At 51.9% G+C, this 23,473-nt stretch overlaps 9 protein-coding genes across 9 annotated transcripts; 4 read left to right on the top strand and 5 right to left on the bottom strand.

Annotated features, from left to right (window-relative positions):
* Nucleotides 1–136: 136 nt before the first annotated feature.
* SNOG_15204 (hypothetical protein) lies at nucleotides 137–1,173 on the top strand (the record flags this gene model as incomplete). The annotated part of the gene is made up of 1 exon (XM_001805310.1): nucleotides 137–1,173. One exon carries the CDS (start codon nucleotides 137–139, stop codon nucleotides 902–904), a length of 768 nt encoding a protein of 255 aa, XP_001805362.1. The 3' UTR covers nucleotides 905–1,173.
* An 874-nt stretch (nucleotides 1,174–2,047) lies between these two features.
* On the top strand, nucleotides 2,048–2,996 carry SNOG_15203 (hypothetical protein; the record flags this gene model as incomplete). Its single annotated transcript, XM_001805309.1, has 2 exons — nucleotides 2,048–2,164; nucleotides 2,223–2,996. 2 exons carry the CDS (start codon nucleotides 2,048–2,050, stop codon nucleotides 2,994–2,996), a joined length of 891 nt encoding a protein of 296 aa, XP_001805361.1.
* A 473-nt stretch (nucleotides 2,997–3,469) lies between these two features.
* On the bottom strand, nucleotides 3,470–4,285 carry SNOG_15202 (hypothetical protein; the record flags this gene model as incomplete). The annotated part of the gene is made up of 2 exons (XM_001805308.1): nucleotides 3,470–3,707; nucleotides 3,750–4,285. The coding sequence occupies 2 exons, from the start codon at nucleotides 4,283–4,285 to the stop codon at nucleotides 3,470–3,472; spliced, it is 774 nt and encodes a 257-aa protein (XP_001805360.1).
* Nucleotides 4,286–5,448: 1,163 nt separating this feature from the next.
* On the bottom strand, nucleotides 5,449–5,705 carry SNOG_15201 (hypothetical protein; the record flags this gene model as incomplete). Its single annotated transcript, XM_001805307.1, has 2 exons — nucleotides 5,449–5,485; nucleotides 5,524–5,705. The coding sequence occupies 2 exons, from the start codon at nucleotides 5,703–5,705 to the stop codon at nucleotides 5,449–5,451; spliced, it is 219 nt and encodes a 72-aa protein (XP_001805359.1).
* A 1,073-nt stretch (nucleotides 5,706–6,778) lies between these two features.
* Nucleotides 6,779–8,690, bottom strand: SNOG_15200 (hypothetical protein; the record flags this gene model as incomplete). The annotated part of the gene is made up of 3 exons (XM_001805306.1): nucleotides 6,779–7,642; nucleotides 7,693–8,504; nucleotides 8,561–8,690. The coding sequence occupies 3 exons, from the start codon at nucleotides 8,688–8,690 to the stop codon at nucleotides 6,779–6,781; spliced, it is 1,806 nt and encodes a 601-aa protein (XP_001805358.1).
* A 1,524-nt stretch (nucleotides 8,691–10,214) lies between these two features.
* SNOG_15199 (hypothetical protein) lies at nucleotides 10,215–11,154 on the bottom strand (the record flags this gene model as incomplete). The annotated part of the gene is made up of 2 exons (XM_001805305.1): nucleotides 10,215–10,562; nucleotides 10,657–11,154. The coding sequence occupies 2 exons, from the start codon at nucleotides 11,152–11,154 to the stop codon at nucleotides 10,215–10,217; spliced, it is 846 nt and encodes a 281-aa protein (XP_001805357.1).
* A 1,397-nt stretch (nucleotides 11,155–12,551) lies between these two features.
* SNOG_15198 (hypothetical protein) lies at nucleotides 12,552–14,491 on the top strand (the record flags this gene model as incomplete). Its single annotated transcript, XM_001805304.1, has 5 exons — nucleotides 12,552–13,145; nucleotides 13,212–13,261; nucleotides 13,321–13,467; nucleotides 13,518–13,606; nucleotides 13,653–14,491. 5 exons carry the CDS (start codon nucleotides 12,552–12,554, stop codon nucleotides 14,489–14,491), a joined length of 1,719 nt encoding a protein of 572 aa, XP_001805356.1.
* Nucleotides 14,492–14,507: 16 nt separating this feature from the next.
* Nucleotides 14,508–15,230, bottom strand: SNOG_15196 (hypothetical protein; the record flags this gene model as incomplete). Its single annotated transcript, XM_001805303.1, has 1 exon — nucleotides 14,508–15,230. The coding sequence occupies one exon, from the start codon at nucleotides 15,228–15,230 to the stop codon at nucleotides 14,508–14,510; it is 723 nt and encodes a 240-aa protein (XP_001805355.1).
* Nucleotides 15,231–17,757: 2,527 nt separating this feature from the next.
* SNOG_15195 (hypothetical protein) lies at nucleotides 17,758–21,204 on the top strand (the record flags this gene model as incomplete). Its single annotated transcript, XM_001805302.1, has 4 exons — nucleotides 17,758–17,973; nucleotides 18,213–18,306; nucleotides 18,360–18,588; nucleotides 18,639–21,204. 4 exons carry the CDS (start codon nucleotides 17,758–17,760, stop codon nucleotides 21,202–21,204), a joined length of 3,105 nt encoding a protein of 1,034 aa, XP_001805354.1.
* Between the last annotated feature and the right edge of the window lie 2,269 nt (nucleotides 21,205–23,473).

Genomic DNA, 23,473 nt, shown 5'->3' with positions numbered 1-23,473 from the left:
CGGCCATCCTCCACTGCCACCACTTGCGGGCCTCTGCGCGACCATTTCGCGACTCCATCTCGTGACCAGCCGTCGATCGGGTAATTCGCGACGATTCTCGGGCGCCGCGCCTGCAGTCGTCGCCCACCTCGCCGTCATGCCAGCGCTCCTGGTAGACACAAATGCGCGGCCTGCGTCCTCGAGCGACGCTTCGTCCGCCTCTGAGCGTTCTCGCAGGCGGTCTGAGTCTGCGTCGCCGAACCGCCCGCCCGTGTCACCCATCACGCCCAGAGCTTCCGTGGCCCAACTCGCGACTGTTGAGCGCACAGAAGAACCCCGCCCGGCCCCCCCACCAGTCGCGACCTTCACACAGCAGCCCGCCTCGGTAGCCATATCCGAGAGCGACAATCCAGATGTCATAGCCCTGCGCTCCGCCATCTCGCTCCTGCAGCTGCAGCGCGAGAAGAGCAAGCGCGACCTGAAGGCCCTGGCCGAGCTCAAGACCGTTGCCGTTGCAGACCCCCAGGGCTTTGTCCAGTCGATACAGCAGAACCGCGCGCAGGCAGCACAGTCATACAACGACATACTCACACCCACGCTTGCCGGCCTGGCCGACTCGGTGTCTGCCGCCCAAGGGAATGCAAATGCAAATGCTGGACCAGACACGCGCAAGGACTCTGCAGACGTAGGAGCACCTGCAGCCGGCGCTCCCAAATTCCCCGCCATACCACAGGCCCAGAACATCGTTCGCTGTCCGCCGATCAACTGGGAGAAGTACCACATCGTGGGAGAGCCGCTGGACAAGCTGCATGAAGAGCAGAAGAAGTGGCCGGGACAGCCTGAACCGCCGCGTACACAAGCTGGAGCAAGGGCACCACCACACTCCATCGCTGCCCCATACTCGCCGCGTTCACCGACGGTATAGCAAGAAAGCCATCAGCATCGCACCCGCCGTCAAAGAGCTCCAAGAAGTCGCCCGCTCATGGTCCATAGAGATGAGCATGAGCCGCTCGAATGTACAGGCCAGTATATCCATCTCTGCACCTTGTTTCCATTATCCATCCACTCAAAAGCATAAGAGCACAGCATGCTCGTCATCATGAAAACCACCGTCACGATAGATACGCCTCATGAATAGACGAAGGGAGGAGTACGTGCTAGATCCACTCGCATTTGCAATAGACTTTGTATTCTTCACTGAACAACTCCTTGTCTCGTCTTGCGCTGGGCATATACCTGCTGAAACTTGGCTTTTCGAGACACCCCTCTTACTGATATAGGCATGCGCACAGTAAAGGCAGCTGAAACTCTACTTTGCAAGATACCACACAACTTTAGGGGCATGCACAGTTGAGTAAAGCGCGACTGAAACTCTCCTACTCGACATACATCACAACTCTATGCGTGGTGAGTAGAGCGCATCACATGCTTCCTCTCACCGCTAGTAGGTTACGGAAGATTTCCGCAGCCTCGATTTCACGTGTCGGTGTTTCTATTTTGAATGCGAATATCTTTCAACACGAAAATCTTTTGCAGGCATCGACACCAACTTGCGTATACTGCAAGAGGCAGTGCATCTCCACCCTATCCACGACGCTTGTGTGGCGCCCGTACCGGATCTTCTCCGGCGTACCTTTTTTCGATGCATGCACCAAGATTCGCTGTCGTCCAGTCGACCCTGCGCAAGTACCACTCGCCTAGTTTTTAGACCCTGGCCGCCCTGCGTCATCGCGCAAGGGTCCTGACAACAACTGGGCACCAGCACGTTGACACGCTGGGTAATTGCCTAGAGTAGCAGTCAAAGTGGCTGATCTCGAGGCTGGCAGGTTTACGCGTTGCGGGACTGACCGCGCATAACCCCGGCGATAGTGACGTGAGGCAGGAGTTGAGTGCATTCCAAGGTTTGCGCCAGTATGTGCGTCGTATATTTGAATGACTGGACTGGCTCTTTGTCCAACGGTTTGTTGTCAGTCCCTCACAGCGCACACCTTTGTCTACGTCTACACGCTTCAGTAGTACTGGAGTGTCACCACCTTCAAACCTTCAACACTACACCAACATACCCACGATGCGTCTCACAGCCCTCGTCCCGGTGCTATGCTGCATCGTAGCACTCATCCTCTCCTTCCTATGCCTCTTCGCAGGCCACAAGCAATCCTTCATGGAAGACTACCACCTCTTGACCGTATGCCGTCCCCTCCCCTCCCCCATCCCAAACTCGCCCATACTAACCCCATTCCCAGCTCAACACCTCCCTCCTTGGCGAAACACTCCTCTCCGAATCCCGCCCAACAGACACCTCCAACCCCCTCACCAACCTCCTCAACTCCATCCCCAACGAAATCAGCTCCGCCATCAACGACCGCATCGGCGAAATCACCGCGCGCCTGGGCATCGAGGACTTCTACTCGGCCCACATGCTCGACTACTGCTACGGGCAGTACACGCCCCTGGAAGTCGCAAACGCCACCATCAGCGACGACGACATCAGCAAGAACGTCACCGGGTGCAGCCAGTCGCAGGCCATGTACAAATTCGACCCGACGCGCATCGTCGAGGAGGCGCTCAACAGGACCACGGGCCAGCGCGTCACGCTGCAGGATCTCAAGTGGCCGCAGGACATTGAGGACGGCGTCAAGGCGCTCAACGCGCTCATGGCCGCCATGTTCGTACTCTACGTCATCGCCATATGTCTGATCTTCGTCGCGTTCGTGGCGGCGCTCTTCGCCGTCATCGCGTCGGGCAGATTATCTGCGTGTCTCAATTTCCTCATGGCGCTGCTGGCGTTCATCGCCATTGGGCTTGCGAGCGCGCTCGTCACCGCCGTCATGGTCAAAGCCACGGATCTGATTAATCAGTACGGAAACGATATTGGCGTCGAGGCAAGTAAAGGGAATAAGTTCCTGGCGCTCACCTGGGCGGCCACGGGCGTCATGTTTGTCGTGCTGCTGGCGTGGGTCGTGGAGTTTTGTGTGGGGAGGAGGCAGAAGAGGACGCCTTATGCCAAGCATGGATAAGGTGGGGGAGTAGGATACGAGGGATCATGGTTATGATGGACGGGGGATGGGATTTGAGATTTAGCGATGTGATGACAGTTTATACCCCCGTTTCTTTTTGGCGAGTATATAATGTAGATATGAAATGAACTGAGAGATAGACATTGTGTGTTCTAGCAAGGGTTTTTTGTTGTGGTGATGCATTGTGATCGGAACTATGAGGTGAAGAAAATGTAGTGCAGTACATGGGTGTGTGGTTGCTCAGCAGATTTGAGGTGATTCGTAGCTTGTCTCGACGGTATTGGTAGGTGGTTCGCTGATAGCAGATGCGCTGAAGGTGGTCTCGACGGTATGGATAGCTAATTAGATGCGCTGATAGTATCCTTTGAAGAACAATTGATGATCAGAATTTGAAGTTCGTCAGGTTCATGTTTGTATGCGCTCAGAGACTCCTCAGGCTGGAGTTATTGAAGGATGATAGCAAGGCTTGGAGCCTACGATATGAGAATGTCTTGGAGATATGTCGAAGGGTGAGGCTCGGCATCTAAATGAGTCCAGCCGTGCTCTCTCTTCCATTCTTCTTTCCTCTTCTTTTCGTGAGCATGCCAAACCTCGCCAAATCGTACGTAGCCTTTTGTAAAGCCACCGAGGGGCCGCTGGAACAGATATACACCTGTGCTTCTGTACCAGAGGACTGCAGACCCCACGATCTTGACACAGTTTCCGTCGTCTCTTACGATTAATGGTCGTTGAAGACCGACAATAAGAACTAACCTGTCGCCGGTCCTGCAGCTGCCGAATGCTAGTCCCTTGTATGAAGCCGTCCCGATTCCCACCCATTCTTCGGGGACCGATCCGCTCTGAACAGTCGTGATGTTGTCAATAAAAGCTCCTTTAACAATGAGTATGTTGTCGTTGTCGATATGGTATCTGTAGGGGGGCTCGAATCCATATACTGCTGCGCAGATTGACACCATGTCAGCTTCATTCCGCAGCACCGCTTTGGCCAAGATGTCAGCGCCATTCGGGCTACCATCAATTACGATCAGCATATGAGGGCTAATTAAGTGGACCGTATTGGCGTCGATAGAGTCAGCATCAGCAACTTTCGAGTAGTCCGGGACCCAACTTGGCGCACCAATGCAGCGACTTCTTGCCACAAGTTTCAAGACTCGGAGTGACTTGGAGTCCTCGAGAAGGAACCTAGTGAGCTGCTGGTATATGTCCGATAATGAGCTGTTGGGGTTGATGATTGGCAGATTGGTCTGACCTGGCAGCCGCTCGAGAACAGAACGGAGACCGAAGCTCATGTCTTGGGGCTCTGTCGCATTACGAGCGCTTAAATTATCCAGTATTTTCTCGTGAAGGCTGCTCTGCATGCGACGTCCCATCCTCGCAAGATCTCCTTTGCGAATTGTCGAGTAACGTGGATTGGGTGCGAGTCCGGGTATGAAAACCCGAAAGACCAAATTGGAAAATAAAAATAAAACCAGAGAGCCGGCGATTAGCGTCATTGCCTTTATCCAGGACACATGGTCATGTTTTTCGAATAGTGCTCTTGATAGCAGCACTATAGGTCCTAAACTTGCGCCCAGTGTCAGGAGCCAGCTCAGTCGATTATGCCACATGTATACCTCGTTAATGGAAAGGCAGAATCTCCAATACACGAGTATTCGATATCCAGAGTCATTGCTACTTGTGTCCAGTGCTCGATGGAGTTCTCGTGCAGACATTGTGTCGACCCAATGGTGAAGCTCGGATGAGTCGGAAGAGCGATTGTAGCTGCTGACCCATCGATGGAGACTTGCAAGGAACACAACGCTATATTCAAGCCGATCCCAGGATATTTGGGTGTCTCCGCGTACCAGGACGGGATTTCGCGACAAGATGACTTCCTGATATGTCCAGATCCGGGTTATCCACTTGCAGTCGAAATATTTGTCCAGCTCGTCGTATGTGCATTCGTTGTCTTTGAGTCGCCGTAGCCAAATCCTTGGAAGAAGTAGGCCGAAAAAATAGTCTGATCCGAAACTGCAAGTCAGAACTCACGATGACAACAAGAGCAAGACGCAACTCACACGGTGGGGCATGTGGCACCATGCTGCTACGCCAGCCCCAACGACCTCTCATATACAGCATGTAGGCACTCACAGCGCTAGGTATCCTCCATTCTTCCTTACTGATAATGCTATCCTCGAAGAAACTTTCGAGAAATCCCGCTCTACCCAGAAAGGCAACGACCCGACTCGTGGTAGCATCAGCCAGTCCAAGCCAAATGTATGTGGTCCTGGCTTGCGAGTATATATCGCCCATAAGTTTTATTTGCTGCATCTTTTCGTCTTCGTCTTTCTGATTGATACATATTGCGTCAACCCAAATGTCGAAAGTTCCGTTGGCGGCGTGCAAGTGTTGTAAGGCTGAGTAGCAATTCCTTGTAACAGGCAAGGTAACATGGTTGCACAAGATATGCCTCTTAGCCACCGAAGGTCTGTCCCATACGTACGATAAGGCTGTATAAGATGGTGCAGAGCTTAGATCTGCCACATACAGCCGGCAGTCTAGGGGCGCATTGGTAGCTCCACCGCGCGATCGAACTTGGAGTAGACGAATGTGATTGTGAGAAACGCCCAAGTCGTTATATAGCTGTGTTACTGCGTCGTAGTCTGCCGCTGCCTCAAAGCGTGTCGCTGTGACAGGTCGAAGGTCGGAACATTGATCTTCTGTGACCATTGCGAGATCAGGCAGGGAAGGAACATAGCATGCACGGTGCGAGACTCAGGAAAGAATCTCGATGCATCTACGGGGCGAAATTGACGGAATATGGCTACTACTACTGACTGAATTGGTTAACCACGCTACATAATGCAAGGCTGGTGAGTTACTTACAGTGTTTGTTGTTCGGAAGAGTCTTAGTCTCCATAACAACAATAAGGCAAATGCCTGGGTAGTACTGCCAAGATCGTGTGTCACGAGCCGTCGTACAGGTGTACCAATCCAGCTTAGATTGTTTCACTCACTTATTTAGGTGCAAATCCCGAGATTATAGGCTGCTCTTGAGCAATCATTGGACCTTAGTTGTGCCTAAATTGTACTAAATAATGCATCAGCCACGTGAAGCGTATCTAGGGGCGCGAGACGTCCCCAAAGATCGTCACCAGTACTACAGGCTTCAAGTCTTCGTTATCCGCCACTGCATTACTCTATGTAAGCCGAGAGGTCATTACTCAGGCAGACATTACTACCTAGTTACAGACTTCTGGGGGCCACTACCTGCTCAAGTGAGATAGCATACACCAAGGCTAAGAAGTCACGTGCGTAGTCTATTCTGCCTTCGATACCTTGGTCGGCCGGAAGTACAAGTCTCCTGGCATCTCTCGCGTATACCTCACTGTGACTCACAGCACACGTCGTTGTTCGACTGGACGCAGGTGGCGATTGCCTTAGCCCACATTCACAGTTTTGAATTCCACTCTCTCTTCTGCCACATACACACGCTCTAAGCAAACTTAAAAATATGCAGACATTAGAAATGTATATCGTGAACCGTCGCATAAGTCGCTGATCCTATCAGAAAGCATAAACTAGGATTCTGCCGGAAGCGCTTATGATTCTTAATGATTGGAGACAATTTCAACAACCCACGGTGGCCATGAAATTTGCACCCTCTGAAATTTTGCTGTTATGCTCAGGATCGTGAAAGAGGTTTGATTTCACCGTGGCCGAACGACAACCTTCCGATTTCATTTCTGTGGGGGCCTCGTGCGCCCTCTCAGGGTCCTCGAGGCACACTTGACATGCTTTTCTCAAGCTCTCTTCTTTATGATGTCTGCTGCTTTTTCGGCGATCGCATACATGGTGGCCTGTAGATGCGCAGCCGGAATCATAGGTATGATACTGGCATCGACAACGCTTAACTTCTGGACGCCGTATACCAACAACTCATTGCTCACACAGCCACCCAAGGATTCTGGCATCATACTGCATCCTCCACTTGGGTGCGCGAAGCTGGGCCGAAGAGTTCCCTGCTCAATGCCACCCTGGATGATTTGCTCGTCAGTCTGATACTGAGGACCAGGCGCTGTCTCAACTGGCTTATACATGGCCAACTCTTTCGCCCAGTGTCTACGGTTGTACTTTGTGAGCGCAATCATTACATCGGCATCGATCGGGTTCTGGAAAGTGTTCCACTGCACGATAGGGAATGCTTCAGGATGGGTGTTGTTAAGCGTGATAGTACCGCGCGAGAGAGGCTTATTATTTGCGATACCAGAGAAGCCGTCAGCATGGATAGCAAGCTCGCCCACCGCGGCATCAGCTTCAGAGAACTGATGCGCGAGGATTTCACGCTGCTTTTCATACCCAGCGAGGAGGTTCATGTTGCTGGAGTAACGAGGTGGTAGGAAGTTGCTTGCGATTTGCGACCGGATCTTGGATACTGTCTGCTTGAAGGCTGAGTCAAAATGCTGCAGTGCAATAAACACCAGCCCTTGAGCTTTGCCGACAGAGTATGGGCCGCTGCGATCTTTGAGGTATTGATCGTAAGAGGTCTGGTTAAAGGTGCTATTCGTGTTGAGAGCTCCCGGATTCTCAGGGTTGAGCCCTTGGAGTTCGAAGTTCATGTAGTTTGGAACGTGATCTTGGAAGTTGGAGCCAACCGCGGGGTGGTCCTACAGACGATGTCAGCGGAAGCTCGATCCTGTAATAAGTCCTGACTTACCTTCTTCACGACTATACCGGCGTCTACAAGCACATCTTTTGGTCCGATGCCAGAATACATGAGGAGATGTGGTGTAAACACTCCACCAGCAGCCAGGATAACTTCCTTTGCTGCAAACACTTCGGTCTGCTTGTTGGTCTGTCTGGGAGTGTATTTTACACCAGTGGCGACTAATGCGCCGACCCTATACTTTTCAAAAGTGATTTCGTCCACGTGAGTGTTTGTTAGGAGTTTCAAGTTCCTTCGCGACACGATAGGGTCGTAGTACGCAGAACGCGAAGTGCTACGCGTCGAAGTCTTCTTGTTGATCGAGTTGGGTGACCAGTACGCACCGACTGGCTCATTGAAGCCCTCCTTTGGATGAGGGATGTTGACGTCGTCCCATGAATGGAAGATGGTCTTCATATCTGGGTACTGGTAGTCCGGTATCGATACTTTGAGCGGGCCATTGCCATAGGCATCGTCTTCGTAAGTGATGCCGAACTGCTTTATGGTCTCCTGGCTTGGCGCATCGAATTCGTTACTCTTCTTGAAGTATGGCTCTAAGTCGCTCCAACCCCAGCCTTCGTTACCGAGCTCAGCCCATGCATCGTAGTCCGCGTCAGCGCCGCGATCAAATTGCATACCATTGACATAAGAGCCGCCTCCGACCACGTTACCAACAGTGACACGAAACGTCTGATTGCCAAGGTTCGGAACAGGCGCGCCGTAGATGTCGTACATGGCGGCAAGATTGAGACCTCCCGAGTTGCCGGGTATACTGGACGTGGTGCCATTATCGAGAATGCCGTTCTCAATGACAAGTACCGTTTCTGTGATTTATCGTCGTCAGCTTCAGTACTGTGCAAGATGAGGCTGACGTGCTTACTCGAAGCATCTTCCGTCAGACGATTTGCGACTACCAGTCCTGTTGTACCGCCTCCTACGATGACATAGTCGTACGTGAAAATTGCACAAGTTGTAACACCAAATGATGAAAGGACTAACAGCGAGCGCATGGTGGAATTTGCGGTGAGTTAAAACAAGGTGAACCGAAGGCGACGAACTTTGGAAGCGCGCAAAAAGTAATCGGTGTACCACCTTGCTTTAAACAACTGTCAAGGTATTACATGACTAGATGCTCGTCGGTCGCAAACATGCACGTCAGACGAAAAAGGAAACGAACACCCCGCGCAATCAAGCGATGACTCGAGCCTCGTGTCTACACACACTCGGTCTACTCATTGTGACTGGCTGCACTGCTGTTCCGTGGACGCGCAAAACAACTGCCGCGGAGAGATACTCTTGAGCATCTTTGTTACCGAAGAACAGATCGGGGACTGAATGGCTTGAGTGGTGATTCAACAGCAACGATCTTAGCCGCCCAGGCCGTCCCTTTTAAATGTGGAGGTTGGTACAAATCTGAAGTCAAAGTCGGCATCGATCCATTGATGCGTGAAGTCAGTTGAGGTGTAGCAGAGATATTCGATCACAGAACACGCAGTGGCGTCCTGAGAAACTTTCATTGATGGAATTCATTCGTCGGGTGCAGCAGATGACTAGGATGCCGAACCCTCGCCAGGCGAGTGACCCAGCCAGCCGCACTTGCTGCGCTGCATACTTTCCAAGTAAGGGTAATCCTTTGGTCTTGCCGTCTCAAGCCACTTGAATTGCACTGGACGCGCCTTCTTATTGCTTTTGTGATGATATCCTCCTTACCCATGGCCAAGTGAAGTTCATGTAGAAAGACAGTTGCTACATGTAGCAGCAAGGTCTTGTGTCCACTTACTACACGATGTACCAGAAAGATGGAGGACATACCAGCGATCCAATGATTTCGTAAAAGTGGTTGTAATTCTGGAAAAATCAGAAACTATCATGCCATCACTTGCGCGGCATTTGGTGTGTTTGCAGCTGATCTCGGTAAGGGTGCGTACGGCTCAATCTCATGCAAGCGCAACACGACCAACCTGCTCCTGGGTTGTTCCTAGGGTCTGGTAATTTGATGGCCCCTTCGAAGTCCTATATATCCGACCAGATGCGCTCTACAGTCGTCATCCGACTCAGGTATTGTGGTTCTGCGGAGATCCCATTTTAACTTGCACCTGTGCACACACTGCAGAGATAAACGACGAGCCTTCCAAGGAATGGCCGAATCAAAATACAGAGCTAATGCAAATTGCAATAGCCATGGCTATAGTCTCTACGTCAGTGGTAGGACGGTGCTTTGTCGTAAGACACAGGAAAAGCTCTTGGATGGGATTGAGTGATTGGCTTGTTTCAGGTGGCTTGGTAAGCTATGGTTGTTTCTATCATGAGGTTGAACTAACAAACCTAGTAGATCCTAAACTTCGTTTGCTGCAACCGTTATGCAATTCTGGCTGCGAATGGTGGTCAATCATGAAAACAACCCACGTCGTCGTCCAAGTTGAAGACGCCATGCCACAGCAGACACCTTCGGTCAAGCAGCTTTCCTAGAGAAGGCAGGCAAGGCTATAAGATTTTGCTTTAAGAGATGACGTGCAAATCGAGTTATGAACTAGTTAGTCTCTAGTTACATGGAGCATCAATCTTTGTCCTTTGGGGGCGATATTGAATCGATCCACAATCTCCATTTCCCACGGTTGCATCTCAGGTCCCAAACACAGCTTCAGACCTGCACGCATGATCGCACCTACTGCGATGTAAAGCTCCTCCCATGCTAGATTCTGTCCGATACAATTACGACGGCCAATGCTAAACGGGGTCAGAGAACTTTCCATCGCATGAGAACTAGCGTTAGGCACAAGCCAGCGGTCGGGCAAAAACTGGTCGGGGTTTGGAAAGACGACAGGGTCTCGGTGGTGCATCCAATTTTGCATGCCAACAATTGTTCCTGCGGGCAGTCGGTACTCGTCTAGTTGTAGTGGCTCTAGAAGAAGGCGCGGTAGTGTTGAGACGATAGTTGGGAAAGAGCCGGAATGTTTCTTTGATGACGGCATTTACATACGGGTCTTGTCGTATGGTGGTTACGTCGTCTGCAGGGAGTTTTTGGACAGCCTCTCTTAATCGCTCTTGGATATCAAGATTCTCAGGAAGCGAAATCGCATACAAAAGGTAGGTCAGCGTTGATGAGGTGGTGCCGCTGCCAGCAAACATGTAGCCCATCGCCTCTTCTATGAGTTCTTCATGGCTTAGTCGACGATCAAGAAACGTATCGATACCGGTAGCGACGGGAGAAAGTAAATACTTATCGTCTGCAGATGACTTCTCCAGGAAGTGATCTACCATTTTTCTTGATTGTTGTTCCCAGATCTGGTGACAGCGATAAGCATCACCTATGAATCCTGGTAACTTGATGCCGAGACCAGTAGATCCGAGAAATGGAAACAGGCTCTGTGGTAAAAAGCGAAGAGCACTCCCTTCCAGAGATCGCAAGAGCTCTAACGAACCCTCTGGACCATCCGCCTTGTCAAACTTCTTCGCAAAGGCGGCTTGACACATTGTTTCGAGGCTGAACAAAGCACATAACTCATATGCATCGACGGTACCTGACGCAGAGGAGCTTACACCGAGAATCAGTCGATTCACAAGATTATCCGCATTCTTCTGGATGAGAGGGTCTAATCTTGTAATGGAGCTGAGCGCGTACGGTGGACTGCTCAGCTTTCGGCGTGCTGCATGCTGGGAAGGATTTCTGTACGTTTGTCAGTCACTCGAATACCAGTAAATGTGGCCTCACTTGCGTCATCTGGAAGATATTGTGCTTTCCTATCATCCTTACGCCATCGTAAAACGCAGGATCCTTTATGACGGTCTTTGGGTTGCTGTATATCGCTCGCATGTGTCTCCAGTCGGCAACCGAGACTTCATTCGGACCAATGCGGACGATGGATCCGTATTTACGATGGAGTCGTTCAAGTTCCTGTACGAATAATATAATTAGGTTTGAGAACTACTGGGGAGCAAAAACGACTGACGTATATCCGGCGGCCCTTCAAGCCCTGAATTATCATGGGCCATTGTGAGAGGCGAGCCCGGAGAGGTCCTGGAACAGTTCTGATTGGGCTGAGAAGAAGACGTCGTACTAACTTTCAAGGTTGGTGCATTAGTTGAAGCTTCATCTGCGCAATGGGTTCTACGCTGAAGGGGAAAATATCTTACAAAGAAAGTTACATAACAGACGCTCAGCAAAAAAGCCAAGCCAACTACTCCAAAGTGCGATAAGCTATCGCGATGCAGTAAAGTTGTGGCCATGGATGAAAAGCAGGAGACAGGGTCAAGAGTACTTATAGTTTGTAGTTCGAAAGTTTGAGACAGTTACGGACAAGAAAGTATTCGTCAAGACATCAAGAGAAATAGGTCTCACTCCTTGGACTATGTCATGTGTAGTATTCTCTGTATAACTACCGGTATATTCACTCCAAAATGCCGCTTTGTACTTGTCTTAGTCGATGTATCGACGTTGGTTTTGTTGTACGACGACTTAGCATGCGGGTGAGTGGGGTTTCGTACATCACTACAGCCACTACCCCGGATCGTACAGTAAGCCCCTACTAAAAATCGGCCACAAGTATCCGAATCCTAGATCCGGGAATCAAGTTTCCCGGAAGTCACCCATCCCTGGTCCGACTGCGTATGCGGTGGGTTAGCTCCTGCTTCTACGTCAACCTGATTCGTTCAAGTGCCAGTTTGACATCACAACAGCGACCTGATTGCGGTGGGGCTTAAAGATTCCTCTCCACATCTTAACCTGACCAAGGTAGCAGGTATACTAATATCTAAACTATGCGTTTCAGCGAACTCGAAGTTGGTACACTTCAGCTGTATAAATTCAGTCTGCTTCGTCTTCAAAAGTTTTGATCAAAAAGAGCATTTCCCTCTGCCATTTTTGTGCAAACATGTCTTCCGCTCCGACCTTGGCTTTCAAGACACTCAATTTCACGCCAGAAGAGCATCCTTTCTACCACTACGAAGGCTTCCAGCCCGGTGTTTCTAGGCATCTTCCGCGCGGACATGTCTTGCGCGAGGGATATTGTGCTTTTCCTGTCGATACCATTCTCGACATCGACAGCGCAGTCTCCATGCGAGATGGGGTTAAAATCTACACAAATGTATTCCGACCTGCAGACGGAACTGAACAACCCGCTTTGATTGCCTGGAGTCCTTACGGTAAATGCTCTGGTGGAGTTGGTCCTTACAACTACGACATAATGGGTCCGTACCGGCTTGGAATCGACTACAACGACCTCTCTGGCTACGAGACATTCGAAGGACCTAATCCTGCTGACTGGGTGGCGCGTGGATATTGTGTTGTCGATCCTGATGCTCGGGGCGCGATGCATTCAGAAGGCAATCTTCATTTCTGGGGTCCTCAGGAGGCGCAAGATATCTATGATCTAATTGAGTGGTGTACTAAGCAGTCATGGTGTGATGGAACTGCCGTCTTGATGGGTAACTCCTGGCTCGCAATGTCGCAGATTAATCACGCTAGTGTATGTCCACATCCAGCTCTTAAGGCGATTGCACCTTGGGAAGCTGCAACAGATCCATTTAGGCAGACGTTCTGCCGCGGCGGCGTTACTGTGAAGGAAGACAAGTTTACACAGCTGTGAGTTTCTTTCCTTGAGACTTTTCGAAGAGCGCACAAGTGCTAATGGAGAATTGAAGGATTGCGGAAAACATGGCTGGCTACAACGGCTGCGAGGATATTGGAAAAGCTCTCCAAGCCAGCTCCTTGAATAACGAGTACTGGGACTCAAAGCGCATATATGCCGAGAACGTCAAGATCCCGATGTACCTGACAGCGTCCTATTCGTATGATATCTGCAACACACTAAGACATATGCTTGACTGACACCATATAGATCACGCCTCCATTCATTCGGCTCCTTCGACTCCTTCGCCAAAGGTGATTCTGAAAAGACATGGTTGCGAGTCCACGCCAACCAAGAATGTAGGTCTTCCGCTCTGGAAGTTCTGGCAAATCTGACGCGACACAGGGTATGATGTTTACAAGAAAGACAAAATGGACGACCTGCAGAAGTTCTATGACTGTTTCGCCAAAGGCAAAGATAATGGCTGGCATGACACGCCACGCCTGAGGCTCTCGCTGCTATCAATGGTCAGCAGCGTCGTCCGTTCCGTCGTCGAGCGGCCAGAAGACACCACCACCTTCCCGCTTCCCCGCACATATCTAAAGAAGCTGTACTTTGATGCTTCGGGCCTTGCTCTACAACTAGATGCTAGCAAGCCCACTGCCGCAGCCAAAGCCACTTACGAAGGCCATTCGTTGACTGACCAAATCACCTTTACCACAACATTCCCCACATACACCGAACTTTCCGGGCTCCCCTGGGCCAAACTATACATGTCCTGCGCCGCGCACGACGACCTAGATGTCCATGTGCAAATCCGCAAAATCGGCATCAACGGCAATTTGCTCGCGCACAACAACTTCCCAGTACCCGTGCCCATCCACAAGCTGAATAACAGCAATGTGGCGAAGTACGAAGGTCCCGCGGGCGCTTTGAGAGCGTCGCATATGGTGTCCCAAGAGCCGAAAAAGAATGAGGATGATTATCCGAGCTACACACATCGTGTTAGGGAGTCGATTACACCAGGGAAGATAGTGGCGCTAGAAGTTCCGATTTGGCCCTTAGGTATGGTATTCGGCGCAGGCGAGGGCATTGCAGTCATCATCGCCGGTCATGATTGCAGGTTACCAGAATTAGACGGCCTCGAGCCAACAGAGCCGCTGGACATGAACGTAGGCAAGCACGTTTTACACACGGGCGGGGACAAAGCTTCATTCCTAATGCTGCCATTCCTCGAAGGCTAGATGATATAGGTATCTCCTAATACAAATCCAATCCGTCCAAATGCTTCTGAAAATCCTCTTCCCCAAGCGGACGTATGAAAACCCCCTTCGCAAACTTCGCCTGCTCACCATCTAATTCTCTCGGAATTGCGCGCTGCATGCCTGCCTCGAGGCCTGCTGCATCGCTGAATGGCGTGCGGCTCATCGTCTCGGCATCGATTTCCGGGAGTGGGGACTTGTAGATGATCACACAGCGCGCGGGGCCAATGTATGTGAAAGCGCTGAGCAAGTATATCGTTTCCATGACCTCTGCGCCATACACGACGCCATCTTTGTGCGTGATGGTCAACTCGATGGCGCGCTTGCCGCGAGAGAAGTATCCCGTGCGTCCATCGATGGCGTTTTGCGTGTGGCGCACCTGCGAAAGAGAAACAGCGCAGAGGTCGATGAAGGAGCGAAGATGATTGCTCAACCGCCTGGGTCTGCCGTTGATGGCTAGCAAGCCGAGACAGCGGCGCAACGGGCTTCTTTTGTGGATGAGTGCGTGTGTGGCACTGTAGTCGACGAGGTAGCGGAGGGGTTGGGATTTGTAGTGCTGTACCTTGCGTTTGAGGATGGAGTGGGCTTCTTGCTTTATGAAGCGGCAGGTTAGGAGGAGGCTCAAGGCCGGCTGGGTGTAGGGTTTGATCAGGGTGATGCGGGAATCGTGGACCTGCTTCACGGGCGGGATTGGCCATTCTCGCTCGCCTATGGGCGTCATGATTCTATCTAGGCTGTACCAGGTAGTTGAAATTTCGATCTGGTCGTACACACAGCAACGAAGTTCTGCAGGCAGATCGAGGAAGCGAAAGGGCTGTTGGGGTGTGGTTGCTAGCGTCATATCGAACTGGATAATGTTGTGGGGGTTATGAAGCGAATGCAAGTCGTCATTGCCAAAGCTGTGGTATGCAAGTGAAAGTTGCGAAAGATTTCATAAGAAAGAGCTCGAAAGGCCACGAGGTTTGAAATATCCAAGCTAGAAAATTAGTATCTGAACTATCGGCATGCTTTACCAAGGTAGCACTTTTCTCAAGGACCCAAACCCTGCGTTCACGAGAATGGACCTTCAACAGTATTAGACTCGGGAGAGTACGCGCTCTGAGAATTCTGGAACGAGTTCCTAGTTGCTGCTTGGAGAGGATATTTTTGGTGGTTGTGCCATACACCGAGCCAAACTCTCAAGTTGCCGAACCAGCCACGAATGACCAACGCAGCAAGATTGCTACAATGGTCTTGAAAGTTACGAAAATTGCAGACCAAAGCTTCGAATAGCTCCAGGACCACTTGAGGCTTTCCTCTAAGCTCGAGGTAAGTACTAGGTAGAGATGAATGTTCGCATATGAGACTTCGCAGCTGCTATATTCGGCGTTCTCTGCAGCGTGAGAGTAAATCTCTGGGACCTCGAAATTGATGACACTCGGCCGCTTCTGGACTTGGACCAAAGTCGCGACATAGCAAGGTTGCTGAATTGCAACCTGATTGCCCGATAGTCATTCGTCTCGTAGTCTCAAGGTCTATTGCACAGCTGAGGACACGGCGGATACCCTAGCACTCTTTCTGCGAAGGCTTCTACATCGATGCTGTATGCTTGGCGTGCTTCTTGGAGTAACGTGAATTTTCTGTAATGCAGTCATCCGTGATACCTAGGCACTCTAACTGGCTAGTGCGCCAATGCCGTTAGCGTAGAAATCCCCTGTCACATGTGCGAACACTTCACCACCGCCTACCTCCTGTATCTACAGTTCAAGCGCGCCAGCTCACCGCGTGAAGCGCAACATCACTTGATCAGTGTTCCGCGATTCATGTACTGTTACGAAAAGAGGAATGTATAATCGATGCTTTGGAGGTGGAAATTGCGAGGCGGAGTTGCTTTGCGGGTAGTTCTTTTTGCGGTTTCACCACTCCCACTTGACCGCCATCTGAGAAAGGGTCTTCACGGTGCATGCACACTGAGATTGTGTGCACAGGCTGCACGAGGATCATTTGCTGAAGTGTTGCGATCGCCATGAATCGGTCCGCATGGAAGACTTGATCGTATGATGCTTTGTTGCAAATGGTCACCAATATCCCAAACCCGAGTTTCCTAGCTGAACGAGAAGTGACAAGGTGACACAAAGGGAAGCGGGATCAGATTTGGTTGGAAAATGGTGAATTTGTTATTGGGCACCTATGGACTAGAATGTAGGTCGGACAGCGGCGATGATTTAAATTCCCGATACAAGTCAGAACTAGCGGCTCCACCCTGGCGCGGTATGGGACATACCAGGACCCGGTAGGACTTGCTCGTCGAACAGATTGTTGGCACGCGCAGCACCGTCAGAAGTAGAGTGCCATTACACGCCAGACCTTGATGGTGTTCGCGAGTAGGTAACAGCGCGCACTAACATAAGGTTCTACTGTGCCTCTTTCTCTGACAGCTGGAGGAAGTATAGTGTGTCCTTGGATGTCATAGCAGGAAAGCCCTTGGGATGATAGCGGAATGTTGTGGCTTTTATGCACACGATGAAACGCAATGTCCCTCGGCGAGATGGGATCCGCTCGTGCTTTTCGCAACAGGATCGTCTGTCAGGGGATAGCAGATCCGGTGCAGCTAAGCAGCGTTGCACGGTGGACCATCTCTGGTCTTTTGTGTCTGTGTGTCGTTGCGACGACCCGATCTCTGGAAGACGCAGGGTGGCATCGGGAAGCTCGCGACACGTCCCCACGCACCCACGCGTCATTCGCGGTGAGTGATGCAATGATGAAGACAACGCATCACGGTAGCGAGCCAATCGAGGGGCGATGTCGAATTGGACCCTGGCGTGAGGCTGTGGACTGCCGGGCTGCTGTGCTGGCGCACAGGGGGCTCGATAGGAAGAATGGGCTCCATCCCAGCATTTAAGGTTGTCTTGGCGGACGCTAGTGCGTACTAGCGCTTTGACAGCGCCCTCTAATTATTGGGCATGGTTGTCATGTTATTTCGCTTCAGTCCCAAAGGAGGGTCTGCCTTCAGGGCAAGCTGCCTCGCGCTTCTCCTTTTTACCTAGCAGCTGCTCAAGCGTCCCGAGCTCACAGAAAGTTATCGTAGACGACGACGACCTCACTTTCAACACCCTCACCTCGCCTACCCGCACTCGGCAATTGCGTCGTAGCCCCGACTGTCACGTCCGCTCGCATACACGCACGCGCCGCAACTCCCCGTACCCGTATCTGCCGCACGGCGACGAATGCAGCCCACCACGTAACGAGGCTCCCCGCGCCACAGCAAGATGCCGTTCTTCAAGAACGTCTTCAAGTCCAAGGACGGGCCGCGCTCTGCCTCCAAAGCCGCCAACCACGACGAGCCCGTCGCCAAGCCAAAGCCACGATGGGAGGAATCCTGGTCGCGCAAAGAGGTTGCGCCAGAGGATATTCAAGAGCTGATCCACGGCTGCACGCAAGAAATGAAGTCGAGGGGTATGCACATGCAAATGCACGATCCGGCTGTGAGGGAGCCTTTACTAACGCGCAACAGCCTTGGATATGCCCTTCGTACTGCTCCCATTCCGCCCCACGTCCGATACCAGTGCCTCTCGCAATTTCATACGCAACTTCTTCAAGGCCGACTATGAAGGGTCCGGGCAATACAGAGGCGAAGGCTTGGCGACAGAATTGCGCCTCACTGAGCCATTGGTACGCTACCCCACGCGGACCAATTGCCGTTTATAGCACTGACGCAAGATAGACCCTCTGCAGCATTATCAAGTGGTGCTGGAGCAGACTGCCTGGCGGCGTCGTGACATGGGACGCCTACGAGCTCTTCCGAATTGGCGAATCTGGTGAGTGCCAAACTATATTACTGCAATACCGGCAATTGCTGAACATCATGCAGATTCGAATCTCGCCCGACATGCTTTCGATACTTTCATCCCGCTCAGCGTCGACTGCGAAGCGCGCAAGCACATCATCTTTGACTTCTTCGATCTTTTGTCGGCGGTTGCTGCACGAGGCAAGACCAATGGCATGGGTGGCAGAAAATTGTCGCGTTTAGCAGGATGGTGGGCTTTTGAGTTCGCCGAGGATGGCAAGGGCTTCGACGGTGGCTATCGCACATGGGAGAAGTGAGCCTGTCTTCTTGAAACGATTAGATCCCATACTGACCGTCTACTAGGGCTGCTGATGCTGCGAGCCACCTCTTCTTCGCCTACCTGCGCTCGCTTGCGCCAGAGTCGAACACGGTTGGAGGCATCTCTGGCCTCCCACGATCGCTGCAATCGCTGCTCTCACAGACAGAATACCCGCCCCAGACCCCCACATTGATGCAGACTCACACAACAAAGGTCATCATGATTGTCGACTCAGTCTCGCCCACTCCTTTCGCACTTTTGCGCCGCGCCAAGCATTTTGAATACCGCGATGATGACGCAGCATTGCAGCAGTTCTCGGCGTACGAAGACACCGTGAAAGCGCTGACCGATGAATGTCGCAGGGTTCTTGAGTGCATTTCTACTGCCAACCAGTCTACCGCAGCCGCAGAAGCTACCACTACAGATCCGTCCTGGTCCAAGTTTGAGGATTTCGGCTTCTCGGGACTACTCGAAAGCTCAGCAAGCAGTGTGCATGGAACTTCGAGCACTGGTGGCATGCGGGAATTTTCCAGTATGCGATCTGGTCCACGATCAAAGAACACGGATTTTGGCCGCCCCACTACTCCCTCCTGGGCGGACTTCCTGTCCTCAGGCTTTGCTGATGAAAATGGCAACCAATCGGCTCCGACCACTCTATTGCTTCCGACTCAAAAGCTTCCCCCACTGGGCGAGGGAGCCCGTGTTCACAGCTCCCAGTCACATGTGCGAAACGGCATTCAGACTGAGGAGGACCTGGAGCCAGGTGAGCTTGCGAGTATCACCCAGTTCGACCTAGACGAGACCTTCTGGTGGGTATGGATGATAAGTCTAGCCAGTGAGGAGACTACGGATCGCAAGGCCGCGTTTGGCCGGTGCGCATTGATCGAAACACGTATTCCTGGCGCCAAGTGGCTCGTTATGGAAGAGCAGGTCAAGGGTGCCTCACCTGGCCCCGAAGAAGGCGCATACATTGCGGAAAAGAAGTCCAAATTCAGTTTCACAAGGAGAGGGCGTCTGGGTCGCAGGAAATCCACGGGCAAGAAGCCGACCCCCGGTGGGAACGAGCCGTACAATCGGACAACCTCGAACACTCCCATGAGCAAGACGAGCATTGCACCAGCCCAACACGCAAGAGTTCAAGCTGCGGCGGCGAAGCTAGCTCAGAACGAAAGGGAGCGAAAGGAGGTAGAGCAATTTGCCCAGCGGAGAGGCAGAGCGGACGATGCAACGTCCACCAAGACGAACAGCGTGATGACGCTGCAGCCGCATTTGCTGAGTGAAGCTGGTCCGGCAATGAAGTGGGACAAGAAGTTTGGAGAGGCTGCAATCGATCGCAATGCTTTGCGAGCGCAGTACCTCGGAGACGTCAGCGCTGGTAGGGGCTCAAAGGACAATCTCTTGACGACTGCCAACAATGGTCGTCTGTCGCCTTTGCCGCCAGGCGCTACAGACCGTGACCTACCAGCACTTCCAAACCCTGACATGGCCACACCGAAAGCGGGACGTGCTGCTTCACGTTCTCCTGCTCCTCAACCCGGTACGCCAGATGCCACTGTGACCCCCGTTCCTTGGCCAAACGACTCTCCCACTGCTTCGCCCCTCCCCGAGCACAAGCCGTTCCCAACAGTCGAGACGAACAACCATCCTGTAGTTAAGAAGGCTGTCCCCGAGCGAAAGCCGATTCAATCTCCTCAACCGCAGGCCGCACCCCCGGCACCTGTTGCTCCACAGTCGATGGTACGCGCCAGTGAAGACAAGGGGCAAGGAGGAGACAAGAAGTCTCCATCGAACAAGTTGAAGAAGAAGGAAGGCGGAGGCTTCAGGAAACTTTTCGGTCGCAAGAAGACCAATGTGCCAGCTGCGACATCTGCCGCTGTTACTCAGCCTCGCGAGTCTGAAGACTACCCTACGCACACACCCGCACCCGAACCTGTTCGAAGCGAATCCCGTGTGGAAGACCATCAGCCACAGGTACGGGAACCGTCTTTGGCTTTTAGCGAGGAGCAGCATGATCACCTTCAAGCACCTTCAGCGCCATATGAGCGTGCGTACAGTCCAGCACCATCATCGACTGCCATGGACGATTCTCATGGACCCGCCCCACCAGCTGTACCTGGCAGTCAGGCCCATGAGCAGCAAGAAGCTGACCAAGCTTTCTCTCGTTTCGATCAAGGACCAATGGAAGACATGCCGGCTTTTGCCCCTGAAGACAGTGACGATGACGATGCTGCCGCTGCACCAAGCATTTCCCGTGGCGGCCACCAAGCACAGCGATATGACGCTCCACCAAGCCCGGTCACTCCTACGCCTTTTGTCGCAAAGCATCGGGACGACATATCAGAAGAGTCTATCACACTGAAGACGGACTCTGTCCCTACGAACGACCGCTGGGCACAGATCAGGAAGAATGCTGCTGAGCGGGCCGCAAGACTAAGCGAGGAGCAGTCTCGTCGCAGTCGAAGCCAAAGCCAAAGCCAGCGCACGGACGAAGGCGAAACGAGCGGCGAGGAGACGATCGAGAGCCGCGTTGCTCGCATCAAGGCGCGAGTCGCCGAGCTTACCGGCAACGTGGACGGTCAGCAATCTACCTACAACTCGGGGATGCGATGAAGGGACGGATCTTAATTTGTGTCAACGTATGTCTTTTTGCGTTCATTTTCTTGCATTGAGTATGCGCTGACTGGCTCGCTCAGCACCCTTCAGCATACACATACATCATTTTGCTTTTGCAGCGTGTAAAGAGAAGAAGAGAGCTCTGATACCCTTTTGTTGTGCTTGTCGTCCACTTTTTTCTATTTCCAAACGTTTTTTCTCATGTTCTAATACCCACCAATGAGCATATACCATTTGATTCTCTTAACAACATTTTTGGACTTGTTCTTTATCACTTCTTGGTGGTGGGAGGTGATGTGTATGTATCACGTTGTGAGAAATATACACTTGTCTGATGATAGTTCGAAGATGGGTAGTCGGACTCGGTGGTATGTAGCGAGAAGGCTTGTTGGGATTCGAGGGAGTAATGAAAGATGTTTCTGAGCGATGGTTCTGTGTATCTTTCCGTCAAGTGATGGACGACGTTGCTTGTGATTCATCATAGGGACGAAGGCTTCAACAACCAGGACTTGTACGCGCCAGACTGGATGTAAGGCGTACTGCTCCCCTCTCATCTCGACGAGAATAGCATCACCACCCATGACGCCCTCCCCTCACTCTCCACGCCTGACCCACTCTTCTCGGCTTGAGTACTCCTCCTGAGAATCACAGCAAATTCGCCAGATGTAGAGGTGATGTGCAACAAGTCAGACCGACCCACATCCATCACGGCTCCGGTTCATGCAGCAAGTACGCGTACCTGCATCGTGAAGGGAGGATAGGAAGGGGTGGAGGTGTTTCATGGTCTGGAGATGGGCGGGCGGGGCGTGGTGGTGGGCTAAGATTAGAATGTAGTTGTATCTTACATGTCGAATGCAGTGGGTGAGAGATTATTGTGGAGTTCATCTCCTGTGTCTGCTAAGAATACTGCGTCCTCGAAGACGTCAAGTCTTGGATGGCGGTTATGAGATTGAGTCGTTGGCAGGGATTGGAAGAGGTGAAAGATATGGTAGAAGTGCATGGTGCTAAGAATACGTGCTGTATACCTTGCGATATTCAAGAGATGATGATGTTCACGGCGGTTGGAAGAATACAGGTAACTTAGATGAAGTTAGACAGCAACTGAAATAAATGTCGCGAAGCTTGTTCGAGTTAGATGTGCTGTACCTGCATCGACCACGCGTTCGTGAGAGGCCGATGTCAGCGTTCGTTCATGTCAGCCGAGGAGATGGAGGAACGTTGTTTAGAGTGTGGCACCAAGAATAGTACCCGTGCGGTGTACCTGCGTGGGTTTAGACGCAACGGCCCGCGGCAGTCTCGCCTGGAACCTAATGTTTGCCTTAGCCGCGCAGAAAGTGAGGATGGTCGATGTCTCGAGGCCGCGAATAGAAACATTGAGCCAATGGGTTGACGGGGTGGGAAACATCAGGCCAGTTAAACTTACGGCCGTGGGCCTGGCACTTCGCTTCTGCGGCGTGCATACTCTCAGGGGACATACCCAACTCAAAGCTGCGAATCACCAGGCCCAAACTACCATGTTCCCTGGCGAAAACGGGCGGCTACGCGGGTCAGATCTTAGGAAATGATAGACGAGACACATAGCTTACAAAAAAAACAATGGGCTGGAATTGTTAAGGCGATCAATCCAAGGCACGCGCCTTTTCCGCTGTACCTTCTAACTCAGTGCGGTTATCACTCGGCTGCGTCATCAACATGTGGTTGCCGCATGGGTTGCTATTTATATCTATTCTTAGGTGCATGTGCGTTTCTGACCGGGGTCGTGCGAACGCCTATTCCAACTTCAACGCTAGAGCGCGGAGTGGAAGCGTGCTGTTTGGATTGAATTTTGTGATCGGTTGCAGTGAGCGGGGCGTTTGTGCAGAGCGTGAGAATCGGGGGATTTGTGCGTGTTGGGGTGGATGTTCGATCTGACGGCATGTTTGGGGGGTGAGGTGAGGCTCGTCATGGTGAGCGGAGAGGGGGACGCAGCCGAGGGTGGTGCAGGGACAAACCCTTTTCATGTGTGCGCGCAGTCAGGGACGGAGGGGTTTGCTGAGTAGTGAGTGCTGGGTCGGGTGGTACGAGCAAGGCGGAGCATGGAATGTGAAGATGTACAGTCCTGTGCGAATGAGTACAAACCTCACTCCGTGGCTCTGCCATCAGCCTCGCCTAGTGCAATGCCGACAAGCTGGACTCGACGCGAATGCAATCCGAAGCACATTGTTTGCAACAAATTTCCTTTCGATCGATGCTACAGCGGTACCGCCCTTGTGGGTTCCCTCAATGC

This window comes from Parastagonospora nodorum (assembly GCF_000146915.1).
Source record: "Parastagonospora nodorum SN15 chromosome Unknown scaffold_36, whole genome shotgun sequence".
Lineage (NCBI taxonomy): Eukaryota > Fungi > Ascomycota > Dothideomycetes > Pleosporales > Phaeosphaeriaceae > Parastagonospora > Parastagonospora nodorum.
The sequence above is the reverse complement of the archived record's forward strand: the minus strand, read 5'-3'. Positions and strand labels throughout refer to the sequence as shown.